Genomic DNA, 23,362 nt, shown 5'->3' with positions numbered 1-23,362 from the left:
CCGCCATACTGATCTCCAAAATGGCTGTAAGAGTTTGCACTCCTACCAGCAGTGGAGGAGTGATCCCCTTTCTCCACATCCTCTCCAACATGAGTCATCATTGGTGTTTCTAATTTTAGCCATTCTGGCAGGGGTAAGATGGTATCTCAAAGTTGTTTTGATTTGCATTTCCCTGATAGCTAAAGACAAATCAGGCCACATTTGTACCTACATTCCTTCATCTTTCAGAAGGTCCCACATATACCTTTCAAGTAAAGATCAACTCTAAATTTTCACAGTAATCCTTTCTTATTTTTTTTAATACCTTCTGTTTTGGCTTTCCCTCCTGAAGGTAAATAGACCATCAAAGCTCTTGGAAAGAATAGAGTTTGTTTTCCTTTGCACCTATTCATATTATCATTTTTATTTCTATGTGGCTTTTTGTGGGCCTAATAGAAACTTTATACATATATTTGTCCAATGACTGTTTAGTCTGCTTTTCCACCCCAAGGGGTGAAACTGTTTTTGATCTGTGGCTCTCGGTATCTAATCTATTGCTCTAGAAGGTGGGTTGGTCACAAATTACTTCTTTTTGGTCAGCATTTAAAGAGAAACATGGTACATTTAATGTGGGTGTGTGAAGGCAGTATAATGAAAAGGCTATTTCAAAGATTTGAGCAAGGTGGGCATAAAACAAGGAATGGTAAAACTGTGAAAGTGAGCAAAGGGAAGGAATGGGTTGGGGCACCTGCAGAATGCTGGACCTGAAGGGAAAGATTGCCAATTAAGACTTGTGGTTACAAGTCAAAAACCCAGATACTTCCAGGCCACGGGTCAGCAAGAGGGAGCTTAAGAAATAAATAGATGCTGATCACTCCCTTTCTTCCCTTTCATTTTCTTCCACTGACCTTTCATCACTGCCACCCACTGGTTGAAAGTGAGTGGAAATCAAAGGACAAGAGAGCCTAATTCCATAGAGGTTCACCCTCCTAGGGGCATAGAGCAGAGTAGAGAACACCAAATAGGCATGGAAGGAAGAAGGGAGAACAATATTCAGCCCAATATGTTAGGTTAGAGAACTAGTTTTTCGAAGGTGCAAGCAAAGTTTAAGTGATTGAAAGACAAATGTTTTAGCTATAGGAAAGTTTGAGTCCCCTTCTTAACCCCTTTGTGTCTCATTCAATTTTTACTGCTATTTCTACCATGTTTACTCTCTTTGCTCTCATCTATCAGTTGAGTTTGCTTGTGAGCACACTAAAGACAACAGAGACGTTATTCATGATAAGAGAGGTTCTGTCTGTAGCAGTACAGTAGAGGCCAATATCGAAGTCTTAGAAGCAGGCTCTAATTCCAGCTCTTGCTCTCCTGTGTTCTAGTTATGATGGTGAGGTAAAGGGCTCACTCATGGGAAGATATGTAGTCAGATTTTCAATTGGAGTTTCTTCTCATGGCAGAACTCTGGGTCCTTTACTTGTTTGTGGTTCAAATAAAAAAAAAAAAACAATAATAATGGGGATGATAATAAGGGGGAATTGTGACATAGTTTAGTGAATACTGTAGGTTCAATCCCCTACATCATGTAAAATTAAGAATAATATGAGACAGCTACTCTAAATAAGTAATACACAAATATGAAGATAAGGCAACCATGTACTTTAAAAATACATTTACTTACTAATTAAACCTCATACTATATTTGGAATCAACAATGGGATGCCCATGTCATTCCTTATTAATACTTTCAGTATTTTCCAAAATGATACCAAGATTTTGGAACTACTGTTTAAGTGCCTATAGCTTCAGTCTAAAAAAGAACTTAATGCTATATTTTTGAGAATTGCCATCTGTCAAATTTAAAAACTCTGAATAGTGATTCTATGTTTTCTATTCTTTTTTCCCTGACAAATCATTCTTAGTAGTTCTCTAATTGGATAGAAGGAAAATAGACTTTTGCATTTATAGTTTGGAGAAAGAGCAGAACTCCTGAATCTTTAGCAGTTAGCTTAAATGTAAAACCATCAACTACCCAACAGAAAACAAAGAAAGGGAAGGACAGCAAGTCTCCTCACACAGGGCTTTCTTTAGTCAATTGATTTCTAATATTTCCAAGTATCTATGTTGTGGGGTTTGTTCCTTCTCCTTACAGTAAACAATATTTAAGTGATATCCAGCATCGACATAAAGATTACTCTCACTGATTTAATGCAAAAGCCATTACTTTCTCATCAAAGGTCACTAATCCCTCGACTCCAGAGGAATATAGGGGAAGATCTAGAATCTACTTTTAAGTCTAAGAATTCCCTCATCCCAAAATAAGTCTGAGTATGTCCTCCTTAAACCACAATAGCAAGATCTCTTCAGCTCCCTAGCTCAAATTGGTACAGCATAGCAAATTCCAGAAGTAAGATATTTGCTTTAAAATAGCAACACTAGTCTTACCTACAGGCACATAGCATTTGTGGCAATGTCTTCATTTTTACCTGTTTTGTGAAAGGTAATGAAGAAACCCCGTATCCCCTTCTTACTTTCTCCCTTTCTGCCTCTTTGCTGTGCTGCAACATAGCAATAATTGGAAATTGATGTTGTCAGTCTCTTCAGCTCAAACAATCTAAGGAAAAATGTTGAGGTGAGAAAAGATGATATTTAAAATAATAAAAAGGAATACATTTAAAGTGTAGACTTAAGTGGATGAATTTTCACCAGAAGAGTGGAAAGCAAAACCGTTGAAAGATAAAATGAAAAAGGTCAAGAAAGGAACAAAGAGAAACAAGGAAAACGCAGAATAATCCCTTGATGTCTAAGATATGAATGTATGGAGATTGTGGGAAATTCTTGTGCTAATGAAGGCTTTCTTCAGTTGGGAATGTTTCTAACCTCAAAATATTTGTGTATAGTTAAACTGTACCTTTCTATTGCAGCTTCTGATATGAGTCACACTGGACCATCAAGCCTACATATCTTTTCAAATCCTGTGCTATATTGGAAATGAGGTCCTGTGCTATGAGTCTCTATCAGTGCATCTCCAACTTTAGTGTGCTCAGTTTTTTATTTGGTAGGTTAGGGCCCTGAGGTTTTTTTCCATTTCTAAGAAGTCTGTAAGTTATGGTGGAGCTGTTAGTCCTGGAAGTACACTTTGAGAATCAATGTTATATCACTGTTTTAGATGTTTCTTAAGAATTCAGTGTAGCCAGGCATTGTGATGCACACTCTCAATCCTATCACTGGTGAGTAAGAAGCAGGTAGATCTCTGTGAGTTCTGGCCACCCTGGTCTACATAGTGAGTTCCAGGATAGTGAGAGACTGTCTCAAATTAAAAAAAAAAAAAATCAGTAGGATGAGTTTGATTTCATGTTTTCCTGCCTTATTCTTTTAATTTTTAACTGAAGAAGTGGTGGAGGAGGGAGGTGAATACTTTCTCATGTGATTATTATTTTTTCTTTCGTTTTCTAAAGGGAAAAAAACTAAGCCCACACACTAATTATCTGCGATGAGGTCATTAGCACCTAGGTCATTTATTTAGGCAACACGTAGTCTTGCCAGGGGATTTTTAAGGGGATGCTGCAAGAGGACATGGGGCTTCCAGGTTCCTGGATCTACCCTCAACTCCTTTCGGTCTTTGTTTATATCCTTTTATTTTGTTTTGCTTTTGTTTGTTTGTTTGTTTGTTTCTTTTTCTGTTCCGTTTTTTTTTTTTTATTGTTTAATTTCTGCTTGTAATTTTTTTTTTTTTTTTGCATATAGAGTATTTCTGTTCCGTTTTGTTAGTGCTCACTTCACTGTCCCTGGCTGTCCAGGTTCCCAGGTCCGTAGGTGGGGGCGGAGCCCTGTCCGGCCCCGCCCCGTCTGCACGCAACTCCCCCTCCCAGTCCGGCCCGCCCGCCAACCCGCCAGCCAGCCCGGCTCCTCCGCAGTGCTTTCGGCTGCGATCCTGGGCGGCGGCGCTGGACTTTCTGTGAGCCCCGCGGCTTGGGCAAGCTTACTCCTCCACGCTAGGCTCCAGCCCCTGTCTGCCTGGGAAACCCTTACAACCATGAGGGAACAGCTCAAAGGGTAAGTGGTTTGTGGCCCCTAACCCCCTCCTATCTCCGCAATTCGTGCACTTGTGGCACGAGCAGCTGCCAGGAGAAGGCAAAACTTGGACCAGAGGCGGTGGTGGCCAGTGGTGGCTGGTGGTGGCTGGTGTAGGCTAGACCCAGGCGTAGGTGCAGCTCTTCCACCAGTCCTGGGAGCCTCTGCAGGTGCGTCCCTGGGGCTTCCACCCTGGCGCCAGTAAGTGCTCGCCACTCAGCTCCTTCCTGGCTGCTGGGACAGGCTCTGAGAGCTAAAGCGGATTTCTCCCTTTGCTCAGGGAGGGACAGCTTGCTTCTCCCGCGAGGATCGGGCCGGGGAAGCTTTTTGCTCTGTTCCGGGGCTGCCAGTGTGGAACTGAACCAGGCAAGCTGTTCCCCCAAATCGCCTTTGGACCTGGCAGGAGGAAGGGGCGCTCGCGGTTCTACCTTGCATTGCACTGCTAAGTGCCAAAAGGTCAACTTTCTGCCTGATTTCGTCTGAGGATTCCAACTGACATTTCCCTCATTGTGTTTTCTCCTAAGCTTATTCCATGCTCCAGGACTTGGAGAAATAAAGAAAACAAGAACAATTAAAGCCTAGAAAGCTTAGGGATTGACCGAGAAGAGAGGCTTAAGGGTTTGGGGTTTTCTAGTGATTGTAATCATTACCATTTATTTCTTGGGCTTCTTTTGAGATTCAGTCTTTTCAGGGTTCCTTTTCTGCTCCCCCAGGTTCTCTTTAAGCAAAGTTTGTCATTCCTAATCTGATCACAATGGAAAGGTCAAGACAATGCTTATCTCAGTTAAAGTGAAGTTTGAAACTTAAATTGAAGGGGGTTAATCGTCTAAGGGAGCTTAGTATTAATTATAAAATGCTTTAACACCAAAAAAAAAAAAAATCCACGTTCTGGTTCAAGTAACAAACTAAAGTGAAACCTACATTCTACATTTTTTTTTTTTTAACCAATATGCTCTTCCTGGTCCCTGAGCTTACTCCTGCTGCTGTCTGTTCTTGTCATTCTTGTCATCCCATCATGTCTTTTTTTTTCCTACATATTTTTATTTCCTTGTTCCAACCCTTCTAGGGAGGATACCCTTGCTCTTAAAGAAGCGAGAAGAGGTAATGAAACAACACAGTTATGTGAAAGATTTCTGACCCTTGAGCACTATGTGATTGTTTTCAGTCGTCTTTGTTTGATTTTGTACTGGACATGACCCTGAAGTGGAATTGCCTTGGCCAAAGTTGAGGGTGGGTGGGAAGTAAACCTCAAAAAGCAAATATAACTGGGAGGACAAGTAACAGCTGGAACAGCCACCAAGGCCATCATCTGTGCCCTGAGTTGAGCCAAAGAGAATAAAATGTTAAATATCTCTGAGAACAAGAAATGGGAACTAGAATAGTATCTCTGATGTTTAGATCGACACATAGCCACTGTAGTCCCTTCCCCACAGTAGCAGAAACTTCTAAATATATTTCCTATCCCCACCCTGCCAGTATTCCAGCCATACTAGCCAAGTTCAACAATTCAGCATGCAAATGCCAAGGTTCCTCTAGAAGAGTCTGATCCCCAGGTTAATGGGAACCCTCTCTCTATCCTGTCCCTCCCCCCTCTCTCTGTGTGTGCCTGTGCCTGTGCGTATGCATGTGTGTGTGTGTGTGTGTGTGTGTGTGTGTGTGTGTGTGTGTATGTTTGTGTGTGTGAGAGAGAGTGAGTCAGTCAGTGTGCTCCAGATTATTATGAAGCCAAAGCCTAATCTTCTACAAAGCACAAGAAAAGGCTACTTTTTTTTTTTTTTTTTACACTGCTGCATAGTGATTAGTTCATCCCAGGGAAATAGTGGAAAGAATATAGAATATTTTCAGTACTAAAAAACAGTGGTTGTGAAAGAAATCTTACTTTAATTAGGCAACTGCCATGTCCTCAGTGCATGTCTTAGATATTTGTTACTTTTATGTGTCTAATGTTTGTTTTTAAGAAACTACAAAAGCAATTCCAATAAGTCAGATTATTCTAGCACTGACAGCAGGAACAGCTCCAAGGCAGTTATAATAACCTTGCACACTACTTGAAACTGAAAAAGGTGAAAAAAAATTTAAAGTCTTTGCTAGGAAATTAGGTCAACCCTATGCTCAGTAGAGTAATGCGTTAATTTCTGCTTATTGACAAGTAGGTGTTGCTAGGATCTTTTGTTATAGGCAGTGATTTAGTACTTTAATTTACATCATGGTGTCAGATAAAAGGGAAAGAGAGATTATTTGTGGTTTGTACACATACAGTGTGTGGGGGGGTGGTTAGGTTGAAGATTGCTCAAGAGGTGTATCTGATGCAAGGGTTTAGAATCTGTGGGACCAAAGTCAATAGTATGTTTCAAAGATTTGAGGAGGGTTTTCACGATTGTGTGTGTAGTCAGTGTTAGTGTACATAAAGTACCGTGGCCTATATTGAATATCATTGTTTTTAGGAAGGCTGAGCAAAGATGTACTCAATAACTTGTGAACAGATTTAAGAATATTCTGGAGTGTTTTCCTGCAGAGCTTATTTTTCTATAGTATCTGTATATTCCAGGTACATGTGAGTTGCCCATCTTGATAAAAGGCAGGAATTTCTGGATTTTAAAGACAGTCACAGAGTACAAAATGCAACTGTAGAATCCAAACAGATTACCTCTCCCTCCCTCAAATTAGTGTGTCCTTCAAGACAGAATATAGATAGATCTGAGCTAGGTAAATGTGTGCTTACCATTGTCTTCCTCTGTTTGAGGGAGGAGGTTTAGTGTGTATTACTCTAGGGCTTCAATTTCACCCTGGATACAAAATTCCCATATGGAGTGAAGTGAATATTTGGGTTCTTATCCCCAAATGTGATGTTCATTCAACTATGTTGCCAAGCATGTTAGTGCTAAATGGTGAAAAGATTATCTTTTGGATTCTGAGGAACAATCATACCCTTCGTTCTTCTTTCCACTTCCCTCGCTTAGTGCTGCTTTGCAGTTGAAGTGATACTAAGACTGCAAAGGTGAATCTGTGTTTCTAGTGACTTTGTATTGCTTGAAAAGGAAAAGATGTTTGTTGAAGTTGAGGAAGATAAAGGAAGGTTGATTTGGGGAATTATTTGAGAAGTTGTTTTAGCTATTTTATTCAAATACTCTGGAATCTTAGGGAATTATGATACTAGTAACAATCAAACAAATAAAGAAGGAGGGTGGCATGGGGGCTGGCAGTTTCTTCTGTCTTCTCACAATGGAAATTCCTATTTTGCTGAAGACTGGTGGATTGAAATATCATTTATAAGGCCGTTTTCATAATTTTTAACTTGCTCAATAACTGGCATTAAAAGACTAGGAACGTGGGTATGTTGATAAACACACACTTGCTTCTGTTTTGTTTTATTTATTTGTCTTTTGGACATAGGGCCTGGGGAACTACATCAAACTCCTGTTAGTGCTTTCTCTCTGTGGAATTCTGCTGGAAATTGCATGCACATTTCTCATTCCTTTAAGAATTCCATTTGCTACAAGTTTATTTCATTGCCCTGTTTCTCTTATATGAAATCAGTTTCAGATGGTTGCTTTACAGAGTGGTTGTGTGTCCCTGCCTGGTCAGATTAATCAGCTTAGCCAGACAGTTTCCTGCAGGTCTATTAAAGATGTCATCATCGACCCAATGTCCTGGAAATGGGACTTTGTGTGTCTAGTAATGGCCGTAGGTGTGGACATTTGCATCCTTTCCCCTGTTCTCTCGTTAGTGCTTACATCTATATGGGCTTTGGAAAGGGAAGAAGCTGGAATTCAGGATGGAGCCTTTATCTATGAATTAGGAGTCACAGTTACTTTTTGAGCTACAAATCACTGGAGATCAAGCATCACTTTTTTCGTGAATCTGCAAGCTGTAGCCTCCTTGTGCTGTGCATATAAAGTACCAGTCCCACCTACTCCTTCTCTACATCACAAACCAGCATGGTCATGGGCTTTCCCAAGCCTCCCTAAAGTGTCTGCCTCCTCCCTTGCTCTTCTTACTCCCAAGGACTTCCATGTCATTCTCTTACATTCTCTTAACTGAGAGCCCTGATTGTCACTCTTCAAATGTGAATTTTCTCTGCAGAAAGGGAAAACAGAAATGGACACATTTGGAAGGGAGTGAGAGCCATTCACAAGTGAACATTTTCTTGCAAATTGGTTCCAGTAGTCTCCACAGATCAATTACTGCGCTGTAAATCTCATAGGGAGGATGGTCTTTGAAGGTGTACTGTTTGGGAAATTTCTATATGTCTTTATGATATTTATGATTGTATTTATCGAACTACTTAAAGTGTTTCTCCTTTTGGCTTCTTTTAACCAAATCTGTGGTGAATATAGTTTTTGCTGTCTGGGAAGTATCATCCGTAAATTTCCATATCTCTATTGTAATGAATGGTAATGTGGGGACAGCATGGCAGCAATTGGCTGTATTTAGATATGTCAGTTCTCAATGTCAGTTTTTTATTTGCCTCTTTACCAGGTGAGTACATATGCCTCAAATTACACCACCTCTGGGCTATAAAGCCCAAAGTTCAAAACCTATAGTGAGTTCATTTTACATTATTGCTTCCCCAAACACCTTTATTTGTGTGGATCTTCTGTATTTGCTGGCCCCCTGAGAGGCCCAACTTGAAGTTCGTTCTTCCCTTACTGCCCCCCCACTTTTCCTATGAAAAGATTACAAATAGGCTCAGCATATGAATGCTGAAATATTGCTCCAAGCTGCATTTTATTCTCCCAAAGCTCACCATGTAATCTCTGAAAGCAGGAAATATGATGCTATGGTGATTCATGTAGATTGGCCAAAGTAAGGTAACGTATATGCAGTTATCTCTCCTGGGTTTGTTCATGCAATTGAATGAGGAACAAAGGTGTTTTGTTCCTTTTGTGGCAGGAGCTGATAGCAGGCAACCACACTTTAAGAAATGGAGAAGTGTGAATGCTTCATTCAGGTCTAAGTAAATTTGGGGAAAAGGGAGGTAGTCTATAGAGTACTGGGTTTAAATACATTCTAAAAGTAATGGGAAGAAGGAAGACTGATAGGATGTATTAGCTGGGTGCTGGATATGCCTTAAGCTGAAATGGAATACAAGTGTCACCAATATGAGGTTGGACCGTGGAAGAGAAAGAGTAATGTAACACAGACCAAGGAAACAAATGAGAAATTAGGTTATTTGTAATCATGAACGGGTCAGAGCTAAATGACAACTGTCATTTTCCTTTCTGCTATGTTTCACAGTGGAGAAGTGAGGCAATTGTGACCAATTATATTACAAGGTCAATGTCAAATTTGTCAAAAACAGTAGTGTATTCAATGTGTGGGTGTGAAAAAGAAACAAATTCTAGAACTAATCATGTTAGTATTGCTCTTTCCCTTTAAAAACAAAGGAGCTTTTCTGCATGCAAGATAGTTTGAAGTACTCTATGGAAATCCTTGGAAGTAGCAATGTGAAGTAAAACCGTTTGTCTTCATTTGCTATTGCACACTGTAGACTCTAAAGTCTCTCTTTATCTTTTGTGTTTTAGCCACGAGACACAAACAACTTGTTGGGACCATCCCAAAATGACAGAGCTCTACCAGTCTTTAGGTAAGGACATAGCCATATTTCCTTCAGGCTAAATGTCAAGTTACTTTAAGTGTAATTCATAGTATGCAAGCCATTTTTTTTTTTTTTTTTTTTTTTTTTGTAAATGTGTCGGAAGATTGCTTTGGTGTTAGACAGCTGCAGTATTCTAATCACAGTTGTCAAACAGACATTCTCATTTTCAAAAATCACTTTACCTTATCACTGATTCTTTAAAATTCAATATACCTGAAGGTCAATAATAGTTGTATTTGCTGCTTACGACAATGGAAAACCTCTTGCAATTTATTGTAATTTTTGCCGTAAAGAAAACTGTTTCAAGTTACTTCTGTTGATTTCTTCTGTGTGAAACCCAAGTGACAACTTTTGCTAAAGTGCGAATATTGTATAAAGTGATTTTCTGCCCCCTTTCCAGTGCTCACAACCCCTATGGCTTATCAGATAATCATTGCAATCATTTTAATGACTCTTCTGTGTTGTTGAGTGTTTAGGTGAAAGCCTGACAGGTTTTTAACCCTTCATACTTTGGATTTTTAAAAAACTTTTCATTAATTTTTATTTTGTATGTATGGGCCTTTTGCCTGAATGTATCTTTGTACACCATGTGTGTGCATGTTACTTGAGCAGGCCAGAAGACGGTGTCTGAGCCTCTGGAACTGGACTGACAGACATTTGTGTGCCACCTTGTGGGTGCTGGGAATCAAAACAGGGTCCTCTGAAGGAGCAATCATTACTCTTAAATGCTGAGCCATCACTCAAGCCCTAGTTTAGAAAGTTTTGACCACATATACAACATAAAAATATGGAAATGATATTAGTCTCTAGTACTTGATTGTTAAGTTTATTTATTTATTTTGTAGGGATTAATCTGAAATGAATTCTCTGATAAGGCTAGATTTTTAGTTACTATTTTGTTTTACAACATACATTCTTTACACTTAGGTCTGCTTTTATTTGAAATTATAAGCTGATAATGATTAAGACTTAAAATTAATGTGGTCACTGGGTATGGTAGTTGGTGTACACCTTTAATTCCAGCACTTGAAAGGCAGAAGCTGGTAGGTATCTGTGAGTGGGAGGTCAGCCTGGTATATACAGCACATTGTCTTAGTAAACAAAACAAGGAAACAAACAAACAAAAAACCCCAAAGTACAAATTATGAATTGTCTACCGTAATTCTCATTGGATGATGAATTGCAGGTCTAGAGGCATTAAGGAATACACAAAGAATCATTAGCCACAAAATAAAACGACAAAACAACCTTTTGAAAAGCATTTTACTGTACTCGGTGAAACACACATTTTAAGCCTGGCACTCTGAGGCAGGCAGATCTCTGAAGCCTACATGGTCAACATAGTGAGATTCAGGCCAGTCAGAACTACTTAGTGGACCCAATCTCAAAAACAAAAAAAAATATTTTTTAAAAATATATAAGTGATAAATATTTCTTCCAGAAAGTCTGAAAAATGAAAGGAAAAACTCATGAGTAGAAAAAAAATGTCAACTGTAATTCTACTATCCAGAGAGATCCAAAACATTTTAAGTAATATTATGTCATTTCAGTGTATCTATGTGTATAAATTAAAATTAAATAAATAAAATTAAGATCAGTTCATTTTTATGTACTATATTTACAGGCCCATAGATGATTTCAAATTATAATGCTGGATTATTTGTACCACATGTAGAAAACTTGAATGTCACATGTAGCTTATAAAACCCACTCATAACTCTACTTGAGTTATCATGCTCTTTAGTTGTAATATTGTAATTTACTTGGAAAACTCAATTATAGAATTAACATATTAACCTTTTATAGTTTAAAAATAGGGATAAGCTTTAAAAAAAACCCAAATAATTTATTAATTACTTCTTAGAATTAGGTAATGTTTAGTAGTAGTGTTTAGTAAGCTAGCTTTAAAAAGTTCAAAACAGGTTTATTAGACTGGACATATAGCTTAGTGGTAGGCTACATATTATCTATGAAGCCTTTGGTTTGATTCCTACCACCCCATACAAATATATACATACTTCTCTATTTTTTTATGAGTCATTTAGTATTAAAGACCTACTTTTGTGGTAAAAGTAACATATTGTGACCATATAGCTATGTGATTATATATTATTTTCTATCACTTTTATTCTGTAATAAGACATTACAAACAGGATGGACTGATACAGATATAATATAAATATAGATACATTTATATATTTATATGACTAAGATAGGTAAAATATAACTATAACAAAATTTCATATAAATTTTATATAGATGTTTTCATCTTCTATAAGAACTACATATACATGTAATATACATATAATCATATCTCAATGTTTTCTCAGTAGTTTGAATAGTTAATAAATCCGTATTCATATTTGGTATAGCTTTGGAAAGCAATGGCATTTCATAGCTGCAGGAGATTTTACAGTTTATGTATTGTAAAGTTTCTCTTTTATTAAATCAACTTTATTGAGGTATGATTTGCATATAATAAAATGCAGCTATGTAACTCTGTATTTAATTCTAAATCCATGTGAATCTGTTTATTTTTTTTTTCAAGTCAAATAACAAACATCTTACAAATGAACTAAGTGTTGACTTTTGTTTTTCAGCTTTTAGAGCTAGTATTGCAAGATTTTTTTTGCAATCAACTATTTCTTTATCTGAATGATTGCTCAACAAATAACGCCTTCCATTTATATCTATTCGATATTTCTTAAAACACTGAATTCATGTTCAGAGAGGCATTTACCAGGAGTGCACAAACATTTGAGGATATGTTAGCAATTGACCAAGGTGTTATGTTAGTAAATTCCTGATCTTATTGTTATTATCCTCTCAGTAAAGTATGGCCATATTGGTTAGTGCATACCTGTTATAAATATATACACATGTACAGTTATACCTAAGGATAGATTACATGAATAACAGTTTTTGAACAAATTATTGTGGTTCTGAAAATTATATGATAAATTCCTAGACTACAGGTATTACTTTTACTCATAGAGTCATCAATTTAGATTGCTATGCCTTCAGCACTAGTGGTGTCTTATGTAATTAATGCCAACATTCCTCCTCCCAGATTATAATGTTCTGTCTTTGAAATATAAGCAGAACACACTGAAAAGAAGTCTTTGGTTTTAACTTTTATTTATTGGCTTATATTTTTTTCCTTCTTCAGGAGCTATCCCTTAAGTTCAAAGATATTGCCTTGAACAACATAAAATGGCTCAAAGTATTCAGATATACTCGGTTCCTGAAAGGATAAGAGTTTTGTAGTCTGGCATGTCACATGTTTTAAACCACACCTAGCCTTCTTTCCTGATAGAGCCTGAACTTCATGTCTGTCGTGACATACTGAAAATGACAAGACTGCCTTTACCCTCTCTGCCCCCTCATTCCAAATATCTTAACAGTGTTTCACTATACATGCACAGTGTTACATGTTCCTAAATGAACCCACCTTTGAGGGAGTTTCCATTTTCTAATTTGTCCAGAACCCCAAGCAGGTTCAACATACATTTATGTATTTTGTATCATCGTCAAGAGTTTGATTATTACCCCTACTTTAGATCTAAGCAGCATGGTAGCAGAAGTCAAACACATTTATAAGGGCTACAGACTAGCACATGGGCATTAAATGATGAAAGCTAAAATGTTACTTGAGATATTAATATTAGACACCTCTAGTCAGTATTTAAAGAGATTTTCTTTTTTATTTTCTTCCTGATTTTCTACAATGAACATGCATTATTTAGGCAGTGATCAAAAAATGTTTCAGCGTGTATGTCTCCATCTACTTCTATCATGTCCCTTTAGCTACAATTCCATAGGCAATGACAATCCATAATAGAAAAACAGAAGTAGCTCTTCATGTATACACATATGTACACACAACACGTTCAATATATACACACACACAACACATAGAAATACCATACATATTTACATGTAGGTAATTTATTTTTAAATATTCTAATTCTTAAAAAATTAGTCAACTAAATAAGCTTAAATAGATTGCATCATATATTTTAGGCTATAAATATATCCAATCACACACACTCACAAATGCATACTTAAATATTTTAACAATGACATGATGCAGATAAGCAACCAAGTACTTATTTACCTACCATATTTGAGGAGCTGTATTCTACCCTGAGTAAATGCTTGTACACATGCTTTAGCACCCCTACACATGTGTACACATACAGGCATGCGCGTGCTAAAAACTAAACATATGGTTAACATTATTTGTGATGTATTGGAAATTTTACCAGGGGCCTTGTACACACTAGGAAATCACTAGGGAATTACTCTACCATTGAGTTATATTCTTATCCCCTCCCAGGAGTAGTTTCCTTTAATTGATGATTACCCAGATTAGTAATAGACAAATATTAGAAAATATTAATGATGATATTGTAATATAAAAATGCAAAGGCTCTCATATCTGCTTCATTTTGAGGCAGTATCTTCATCATGGTTTCTTATAAATAGTTGTATTTTTCATCCATGAAGTGAAGTTCATTTTTCTATCATCATTCTATCAAATGTAATGGAATGACTGTTATAAAGCTCTGTGTGACTCCCAAACACATTTACAAATCAGTAGGTGTTCACTGGTTATATACTCTGCAGTTTATTTTGAAATACTAATATAGCATATATATATATATATATATTATAATTAAATGATTAAAAATTGTCCTTTTCTCAAAGTTGGCATTTCACTTAAATTCCTCACTGAAATTTTAAGAAAGTATTTAAAAGTTTCCTCTTCCTGCATACTATTTGTCACTTAAAAATGCATTAACAATCCAAGTGTGGTGGCACACACTTTTAATTACAGAATGTAGGAGGCAGAGGCACATGGGTCTTTGAATTCGAGGCCTGTCTGGTCTTCAGAGCAAGTTCCAGGGCAGACAGAGCTACACAGAGAAACCCTGTCTTGAAAAACCAAGAAAGTATATCCTAGCCAACCTTGTTTGCAGTGCTTTAATTGTAAATACAAAAAAAATTCTTTACATAGTCCCCCATAGTTTTTTTGCATTAACAATACCATCAATTTTTCAGAATAATAGCAGTATATTCAGAGGACATGGATGAAAATGAGATAGAGATTCACTAAGCTTCAGAAAGTTAATTAGTTCACTTTATTAAGTAAGATGCAGGCAGGCTACATGTTCGGATAAAGAGTTTCCAAATTTTTCCCCTTCATTGATGTTTTTTTAACCAACAGTATTTTTTTTCTCTCTCTCTAGTTCTTGAAGTTCTAGAATGTTCTATCATATCTTATCTGTTGCTCAAGTTTTGGAACCCATGTTCCAGCATGGTATTCACTTGAATGACAAAGAAAAAGATGTCAGCTTTTAAAAAATAGATTTATGAATGTTTTAGGAATTTTTATTCTTATCTTTATACCTGATATTTTCAAGAATCTTCAAGTGTTAAAATAAGGGCTTAGATCTTGGGTGTTGATGTGATTCTTTAAATGTTCCTGATAAAAAAGGATTAGTTAAATTCTAATTAGGTGAAAAGGCTAGAAATACTATTCTTAGTAAATGATGACAAGATGAGGGGTATAGTGTAATTATAGATCACATGCTTAGTGTGCACCAAGGTTTCCAGCATTGTAAAAAATTACAACTGCCTATTGTTTGTTTCTTTTGATAGGCTTCTACATTCCATTATATATTCCTTACTGAGGATACTCTTAGATTAGAAATGGCAGGATTCTAAATGGCACATGTCCTAATTCTTTTCTCAGTATGTTTTGCAAAGTAAACTGTCTTCCATCCAGGCCCTAAATATTTAGGTTTCCTTGCCTCTATTCTCAACTTTACTTTTTCTACTACTCTAAGACCTCAAACTAGAAGTGAAGTGCAGATCTAGGTTTCATCTAGCATGTAACCTTGGACTGTTCTTTTATTTTCCCTTGGTCTACGTTTCCCATGCACACTGTCTGACAGGTATCTAAATATTTGTTTTCCTCAACTCCTGGGTACAATTAGGCTTGATCTTGTGGGTACTATTGTCCTACCCCACATTTAATTATTTTGTCATCACCAGCTTAGAAGATATGAATTAATAGGATAATCAAATTTATAATATGATTTGTGTGACACTATTTTAGTATATAAGGAGTCTTCATAATTAACTGTGTTGTATTCTTATACAGCTGTGAATTACTAGATGGCCTGCGTTTTTATCACTCTCAATTTCAGATCTCATGTCTTATCAGGTCCTTGAGTGTACTCTTGCTTTTGATTTGGAAAATAATGTTATCCTGTCAAAGGACAGGGTAACTATGTCCTTTTTCCATTTGGGCTTGCAAGCAGAGGCTCAAGATGATGTGACATGTTCATAATAACATATGGATTGAAGATAAGTAATCAAGTCCTGAACACATATTTTATGGCTTGTAGTTCACTGTTCTCAAAGGACTATCTATTATGCCTAGCATGATTTATAAAACTGCTTTATCAGCATAATTAAGCTATGGAGTCCCAAATGGCACTCTTTATTCTTAGCTGACATAGTTAGCACTGGAGAGTTACTCAGATTTGCAAAACAGAACATAGACAATACTAAGATGGTCTTCTTTTACCTCTGCTCTCCTGCTTATGAAAAAAAATCAGAAAATTTACCAGCCCCTTCAACATTGATTGGGAGCAATTGATTTTTTTCCATTTGCAAAATAGAGATGTAACTTCCAAATTAAAGTTATGACATTTTAATGGAAATTTTTATTAGGGCAGTTTTTCTTGTTCTTATGACTTGATTTAAAGCTTCTAATTGAGGAGTATACATAAACATAGTTCTGATTTGCATTTCCCAAAGTCTGTATACCAAGGAAAGTCAGAAAGAATTGGTTCTTAGACACAGTCACTGCTTTGCAACTTAAAAGAGCTGCCAAATTGGAATTTAGTTGATCGAAGTAAGAGGAGCATTAAGGTTACACCTGCAGCTGGCAGGAAAGTGCTAGATGTGGACAATTTTATGTAGCTGGTTTTGCAAAGATTGTGGTTTTTTTGCACATGGAGAAAAGGCATCTCAAAACGTGTCTGCTCTTATTCAGACATTTTCAATATTTCTTTTCTTAACACACAAGTCTGATTACCTCTATGTCAATTGGGAGCTGCAATTTTGCTGAAAAGAAATTCAGAACAGTCGGAACACTCACATAAAATAGATGTGAGTTTTAAAGTCCATCCCCTCTGTGGTAGTAATAAAATGATCCAAACCAAAAATACTCTGAAAGAGTCTTATGACATAGGGAATGAATCATTAGCTTATTTATAAATTGGTGATAGCCTGTGACAGTGTTTCTGAATTTGCCATTCCACAGTCTTGCTTAACTCCAGAGACGTCCTTGTGCCCCCTAATACACTGAGATTTATGTAACTTGGAAAATTGTTGTATATGACTGTGTGCTTGTATGCATATCTTAATATGTACCTGTACTCATATATATATATTTATATATTTACATATCTGTACTATGTTAATTTTGACACAAAGGCAATCAGTTGTGTAGTTTGCTTTCTGGTCCGGTGTGGAGCAATTCTTACCAAACTTATAATGGTCAGTTGCAATTCTATTTCTTATTTTAAAACCATTTTTAAATTACATTTTATTTAGTTGTGTATCTGTGTTTGGGTATCTATAGTGCAATACAAAAACATTTTGTGGGAGTCTCCTCTAGCATGTGGGTATCAGGAATCAAACTGAGGTCATTTGGCTTGGAGTCCAGTGCCTTTACCTGCTGAGCCATTTCTCCAGCCTGTATTTGTTCTAGTGAACATGAAGTACAACACAATTCTTGTACATAATTCTTTTGTATTTACAACCAAGCACTTATAGAACACGTGTAACTCACTGTCCAAGTTTGTCATCATTCAGCCTGGTCTGGTACCCAGTTCTATGAGATGAGTCTATTGAGTTTATATGTCATGTAATGAAAACAAAATGTAAGAGTTGCCTTGTACACTCTTGAATTTCTATATTTTGGAAGAGCTGCATTTTGAGTGGCAATGTTCCAGAGCATTGAATTTTGACAGTATAAACATAGTCTTAAATCATGTGACCTTCAGGCAAGACAGAATAGTTAACCAAACAAGAATAACTAAAAAAATGATACTGATGAGTTTCCATGTTTTGCCAATTAAGTCAAGTTCAGACAATGGAACTTGGCATTTCCACCCTTTCTTAGCAATTATTTTAGATGAGGGAATATATATATATATAATATATATACATATATTATATATATATAATATCATTATTTAGTAGATGAAGCCCAAGGATTAATTATTATCCAGATGCTTAATTTAATGCCTCTTCTATTCATAATAATTAAGCTTCCTTTCATATATTGCATACACTGTTATATGTATATTCTATTTAGATTTAGACACAGTGTTTATAGCAGTAAAATAGTTCACTTTTTTGAATGTGAAGATATATATATATATATATATATATGTATATATATATATATATATATATTTAAATTCTAGTTCTTCCACAAGGTTTCTGTGGCCAAAGAAGCCACTTATAATTTTAAAACTCATATTTCTGGATTCATACCTTAGGAAAAATGATAGAGATTAAAGATAATATGCACATAAATATAAAATGCTTAATGTAGGAACTGTTCAAATAGTTATGATTGCTATTAATAATAACAACATTTAAAACAAACAAGAATTCACAGTAGAATCTTTATCTGAAGGCAAATGGCCTCATCAGTATATTAGGTATGTATCAGTAGCTCACTGTTCCTATCTTTATATCTATCATCCTAAAAGTTTAAGTCATGCATAGAGGCTCATATCTGTAGCACTAGAACTTGGGTGGCTGAGACAAGAGGATCATGAATTAAAGGACACTTTGATCTGTACAGGATCACTATGTCTAAACACCATCCTCCAATGCCTGATACATAGCATAATTGCCCACTAATTAACTGATGGTGCTAGTTTTAGAGTAAGAGAGTAGACAGAGGATTGGATACAGAGGTAGAAAGGGATAAGACCAAAAGAAGCCTTTTAGGATTTTGATGCTAAATAAGTTTTTTACTTGGACAATGTCCAGTCAAAGTTCAGTGACAAAATGAAAATCACTCTATTTATTTATTTATTTATTTATTTATATTCCTTTCCTCCCCTTCTCTTTCTCCTAGACCCCTCTCCACTCCTGTCCCCCACACTCCCAATATGCTCAGTATATCTTGTTCCTTCCCATTCTGTGAGGGAACCTGTATGAATCTCTTAGAATCCTCCTTGTATCCTAGTTTCTCTGGCAGTATGAATTATAGGCTGGTGATCCTTTGCTCTATGTCTAAAATCCATATATGAGTGAGTACAAACCATGTTCCTCTTTTTGTTACTGGGTTATCTCATTCAGGATTAACTAAGAGATTTTAATGGAAGGAATTGCTTCCTCAGGGATGGTAAAGTGAAAGGATGGATCATGAAGCAAAAGGAACAGTGGCAAGAGGTGATGTATGATATCAGGACTATTTCTCTGGATCCAGGACTATTGGAGAGACTTATGCTAGGGAGATAGAACCAGAAGAAAGACAGAACTATTGACAGATGTTTTGGTGGAAGTACAGCAAGAAAGGAAAGAATAAGTAGACTAGCCTCTATCTTCTCTAGCTCTTTAGCTTGTGCCAATACTCTTGATGAAGAGTAGAGCAGGGGAAAGCTAGAGGGTAAATTGCTGAAGTTCAGGAGACCTTCATGCATGGTGATATAATCAGCCATCTATGTCAATACATAGAGAATGAGAAAATAAAAAGCTTTTGTAGGACTTTTTGTGTTTAAGTTGCCTTAGATAAGGTATTATAGAAAAGCATCCTGATTTTCAAAGGAAACTGACCTAACAAAAGGAAAGAGGAGGGTAGCAATTAAAAACAAACAAAACAAAACCCCAAACTCATCTGCAGCAAAGTTCAGACACAAATGATGGTCATTCATGCCTTTGCTTACAATGCTTGCCTTATTTACTGGTTTTTATACCCAAGACTCTCCCTCCTAAATAATGAACTTCTTTAAAACAGAAAGACTAGCACATCCTTGTGACCCATGCCTTATGAACAGCAGCCTGTGAATAAGTGTTTTCTTTCAATGAGGAAAGGAAAAAGATTTCACTACAGAAGAAAACACATACCATCCAAAGGTGATAGAAAGATAAAGATGATAGTTTTCTAATGCTGATTATTAAACTAGAAAGATGGAACTCCCTGGAGATATAGGAGAGTCTCTTCAGAATAATGGTAAAGTCTCCTAGAAATAAAGGTACTATTAAGTGATAAATTTTATGGGCAATTTGATATCTTGCAAAAACCTAGTCATCTGCTATTCTGAAAATAATTTTGTCTAGTAGCAACAACTAATTCATAATTAAGGAAAGAGAGCACCCTTGAAAAATATATTCATGTGGGTTTAGAATTTAAATGACAGAGAAAGGGGATACTGTATATAATTTTATATACTCTTTGCTTCAGTAAATGTTAGTGTGTCATACATTGTGAATCCAAAACTCTGGGGCAACAGGCAAAACATTTTAAGGAAAAATAGACATTTTGAAGGTGTTCAAATTTTATCTGATTTTATTTTTACTCAAGCTTTAAAATTCATATCGTCTTTCCAGAAATGTGTAGTTACATGTAAAAAGAAAATGAAAATGTCTCACATCTCAACACTAGAAAGAAATAGCTATGATTTATGTTTTAGAGCATTGCTTCTAGTCTTTTTCTCCTGTATATTTTATATGGTTTTTGGTGTTTATTGTAATCCTAACTGAAATTTTCAATACCTAGTATCTGCTTTCTCTAAGTTTTTGAAGTATACATTTATTTATGTGCATGTGTGTGCTACAGTGTGCATATGGAGGTCAAAGAACCAATTGTGGGAGTCAGTTTTCTCCTTCCATCATGTGAGTCTAGAGGATAGAGCTCAGGTTAGTTATGATTAGTGACAAGTGCATTTACCCACTCAGCCATCTTGTTAACCTCAATTATCTGTCTCTCTCTGTCTTTCTGGCTCTGTTCTTTTCTTCTTTTTGATATAGGTCTCACTGTGTTGTGTTTGCTGACTTGGAAGTCATTGTGTAGACCATGCTGTCTTTGAACTCACAAAGATATACCTGTCTCTGGCTCCTAGGTGCTAGGATTAAAGGGCTGCATCTTTTTTCTTTTCTTTTTTATTTTGGTTTTTGATACAGGGTTTCTCTGTGTAGCCTTGACTGTCCTGGAATTTGCTTTGTAGACCAGCCAGGCCTCGAACTCAGAGATCTACCTGTCTCTGCTGGGATTAAAGAAATGTGCCACTACCCCTAGCAAAGGACTGCATCTTAAGAACTTGGAATGTTATGTTTCTCATGTTGCTTAGTATTGGCGCTATTCATTTTGTAGAAAACATTGTCCAAGTTTTTAAAATTAATTTGTAACAAAGAAAACAAATTTTTGTTGTATTGTGGAAATAAATTTTTTTAGATTCTGGAGGCTTGTTAAATACAGGCTTCTGAAACAAAAGCCAAGTAAAGTGTAGTGATCACTGTGTATGTGATGTTACAGAAGATAGCTATTATGCTGAAACATAGACAGTCCATTAGTAGAAGGTCGATAACATTTATGCTATGGAAAATATCATTTGTGGATTTAGATGAGAAAATTTCTATCACAAAAAAATTTTTTTAGACATGGTCTCACTATATAGCTCTGGTTGCCTGGAACTCATTCTGTAGACCAGGCTGGTCTGGAACACACATAAATCCACCTGCTTCTGCCTCCTGAGTGCTAGGTTTAAAGATTTGTGCCACCACGCCTAGCTTATCACAAACATTCTAATGGACATGGTTTCTTTATTTATGATCTCTTAGAAACTTACAGTATTATATACAAATAGTTTCCTTTTCTAACCAAATTCAGACACTGAATCTCTGTCAGTTTCAGGTATTCTGATAAGTAATTGTTCAGTTGCCTCCAACTTGCCTTTCTAGAAAGAGAATAACTAGCCAGCAGAATGAGTTTTCATCCCCAAATGTTTGTATTTACATTATGTTCCTTTCAAGGTTCTTTACTGTATAAGAACCTTGCAGCATCCTATTTTCAGTTACATTTTCTATCCAAGATGCAATCAGAAAACATAGACTTGCCAATTATTTTCAATGAGCAGTTGGGACCAACTTTTTCAGTGTTCTAAGTCAGATCTGATCCAGATTCTTATACCAAAAGCCTTCCCATGTTTGGTCGATGGAAGTGGAATCCTCAAGGCAAAGGGAAATAACGTTTCTAAACTTCTTAAGCTATATTGCCTCAAACTCTCTCAAAAGGCTATACCAATTTTGCTTTCTTAATAATTAACTGAAAGTTAATTGGCCCAAAGACCATGTTGAATATTGCTACTAATCACACTATTATAACTGAGAAAAATATCATATTGCTTGTCTGTCTGTAATAACCTTCAATGTCACTGCTGCAATACTTGCTGGTTGTGTTTTCTCTCCTTTCGGTAATGAAGAAACAAACTTTTCCTCACAGATATAAGTTATCTGATCTAATGCTAGGGTACTTTGAAGTGCTTCATGATGGAAAGACCCCTGACTTCCTACCTTAATTTTTTTCCAAGCTAAACAAACATAATTTCTTTATCCATCCTCAGCAAACATTTCATCTACCCATAACAACTCATCACTTCCCATTTTCAAATATGCATGTAGGGATGGGATATGGCTCAGTGGTAGAGCTTTCATAGCTTCTGGTTTTTATTCCATGCCCAATGCAGTGGAACTCTCTCTCTCTCTCTCTACTATCTCTCTATCTCTCTATCTCTATCTCTCTCACACACACATGCACGCGCACACATGCTCATGTATGATGACTATCTACAATGATCTCTAATTCTTTTAAGAAAAGACTGTTGGGTTATGAGGTATGGAACATTTGTCATTACAGTCCCTTGTGAGGCACTGATTTTCTCCCCATAAATCACAAGTACTGACATTGTTCAGAACTTTTGTTATAAAGAGATGGATACAGAGAAATATTGGACATTGTCTGTCTATTACCCAAGCTGGTGTGGCCTTAGGTATATAATGGACTTATGATGTGCCTATGATAGTGAAGGATACAATACCAGGTCTACTTGTGACATTAGTTGGGTTTCCTTAAGCCTTTTCTGTCCCTGGACCCCAAGTGATAGCCCCCTTATTTTATTTTTGTTTTGATTAAAATCTATTATGCACACGTGTTAATGGGATTCTGTGTTTATTTTCTTCAGTTACTGTTACTGCAGTTTATTAAGGATGTTTTGTACACATTTTGCTTTTGAGAAAAAAAACTAAACATATTGGAAGGAGTGAATATTTATAAATTCACACAATAACATATATACTATATTGTCTCATATCTTTCTATGTGCCTTTGTCGACATCATGAAAGATTGTACTGGTTCCTATGAAGAATAAGTTTGAGATTTATGAAACAATAAGTGCTAGCCTAACTGGTTACAATCAAATGTAGGGTGCCCTATAGAGGTATAGGAAGATGAAGATGGATTGAATCATTAAGGAAGGTTGTGTGGTGAGTAATACTTAAGGAAAATAACCTGTAAAGTTCGCATCATCCAAATGTTTGAATAACATAAAATCAAATTTGAGAGAAAGACTGATTTGAGAGGGTTTCTGTCCAGACCTACCCCACCAATTTGGAGAAAA

General features: G+C 36.3%; 1 protein-coding gene across 1 annotated transcript in view; it reads left to right on the top strand.

Annotated features, from left to right (window-relative positions):
• LOC127216135 (dystrophin) overlaps positions 1-23,362 on the top strand; it is a gene marked incomplete at its 5' end in the record, with an annotated part of 426,838 nt that overhangs the window by 279,930 nt on the left and 123,546 nt on the right. The window contains one exon of the mRNA XM_051176680.1: positions 9,573-9,634. Coding sequence (XP_051032637.1) covers positions 9,573-9,634 — 62 coding nt within the window. The remainder of the gene's footprint in view (positions 1-9,572; positions 9,635-23,362) is intronic.

Source organism: Phodopus roborovskii, unplaced genomic scaffold (assembly GCF_943737965.1).
Source record: "Phodopus roborovskii unplaced genomic scaffold, PHOROB, whole genome shotgun sequence".
Taxonomy (NCBI): Eukaryota; Metazoa; Chordata; class Mammalia; order Rodentia; family Cricetidae; genus Phodopus; species Phodopus roborovskii.
This window is presented reverse-complemented; position numbering and strand designations above follow the sequence as displayed.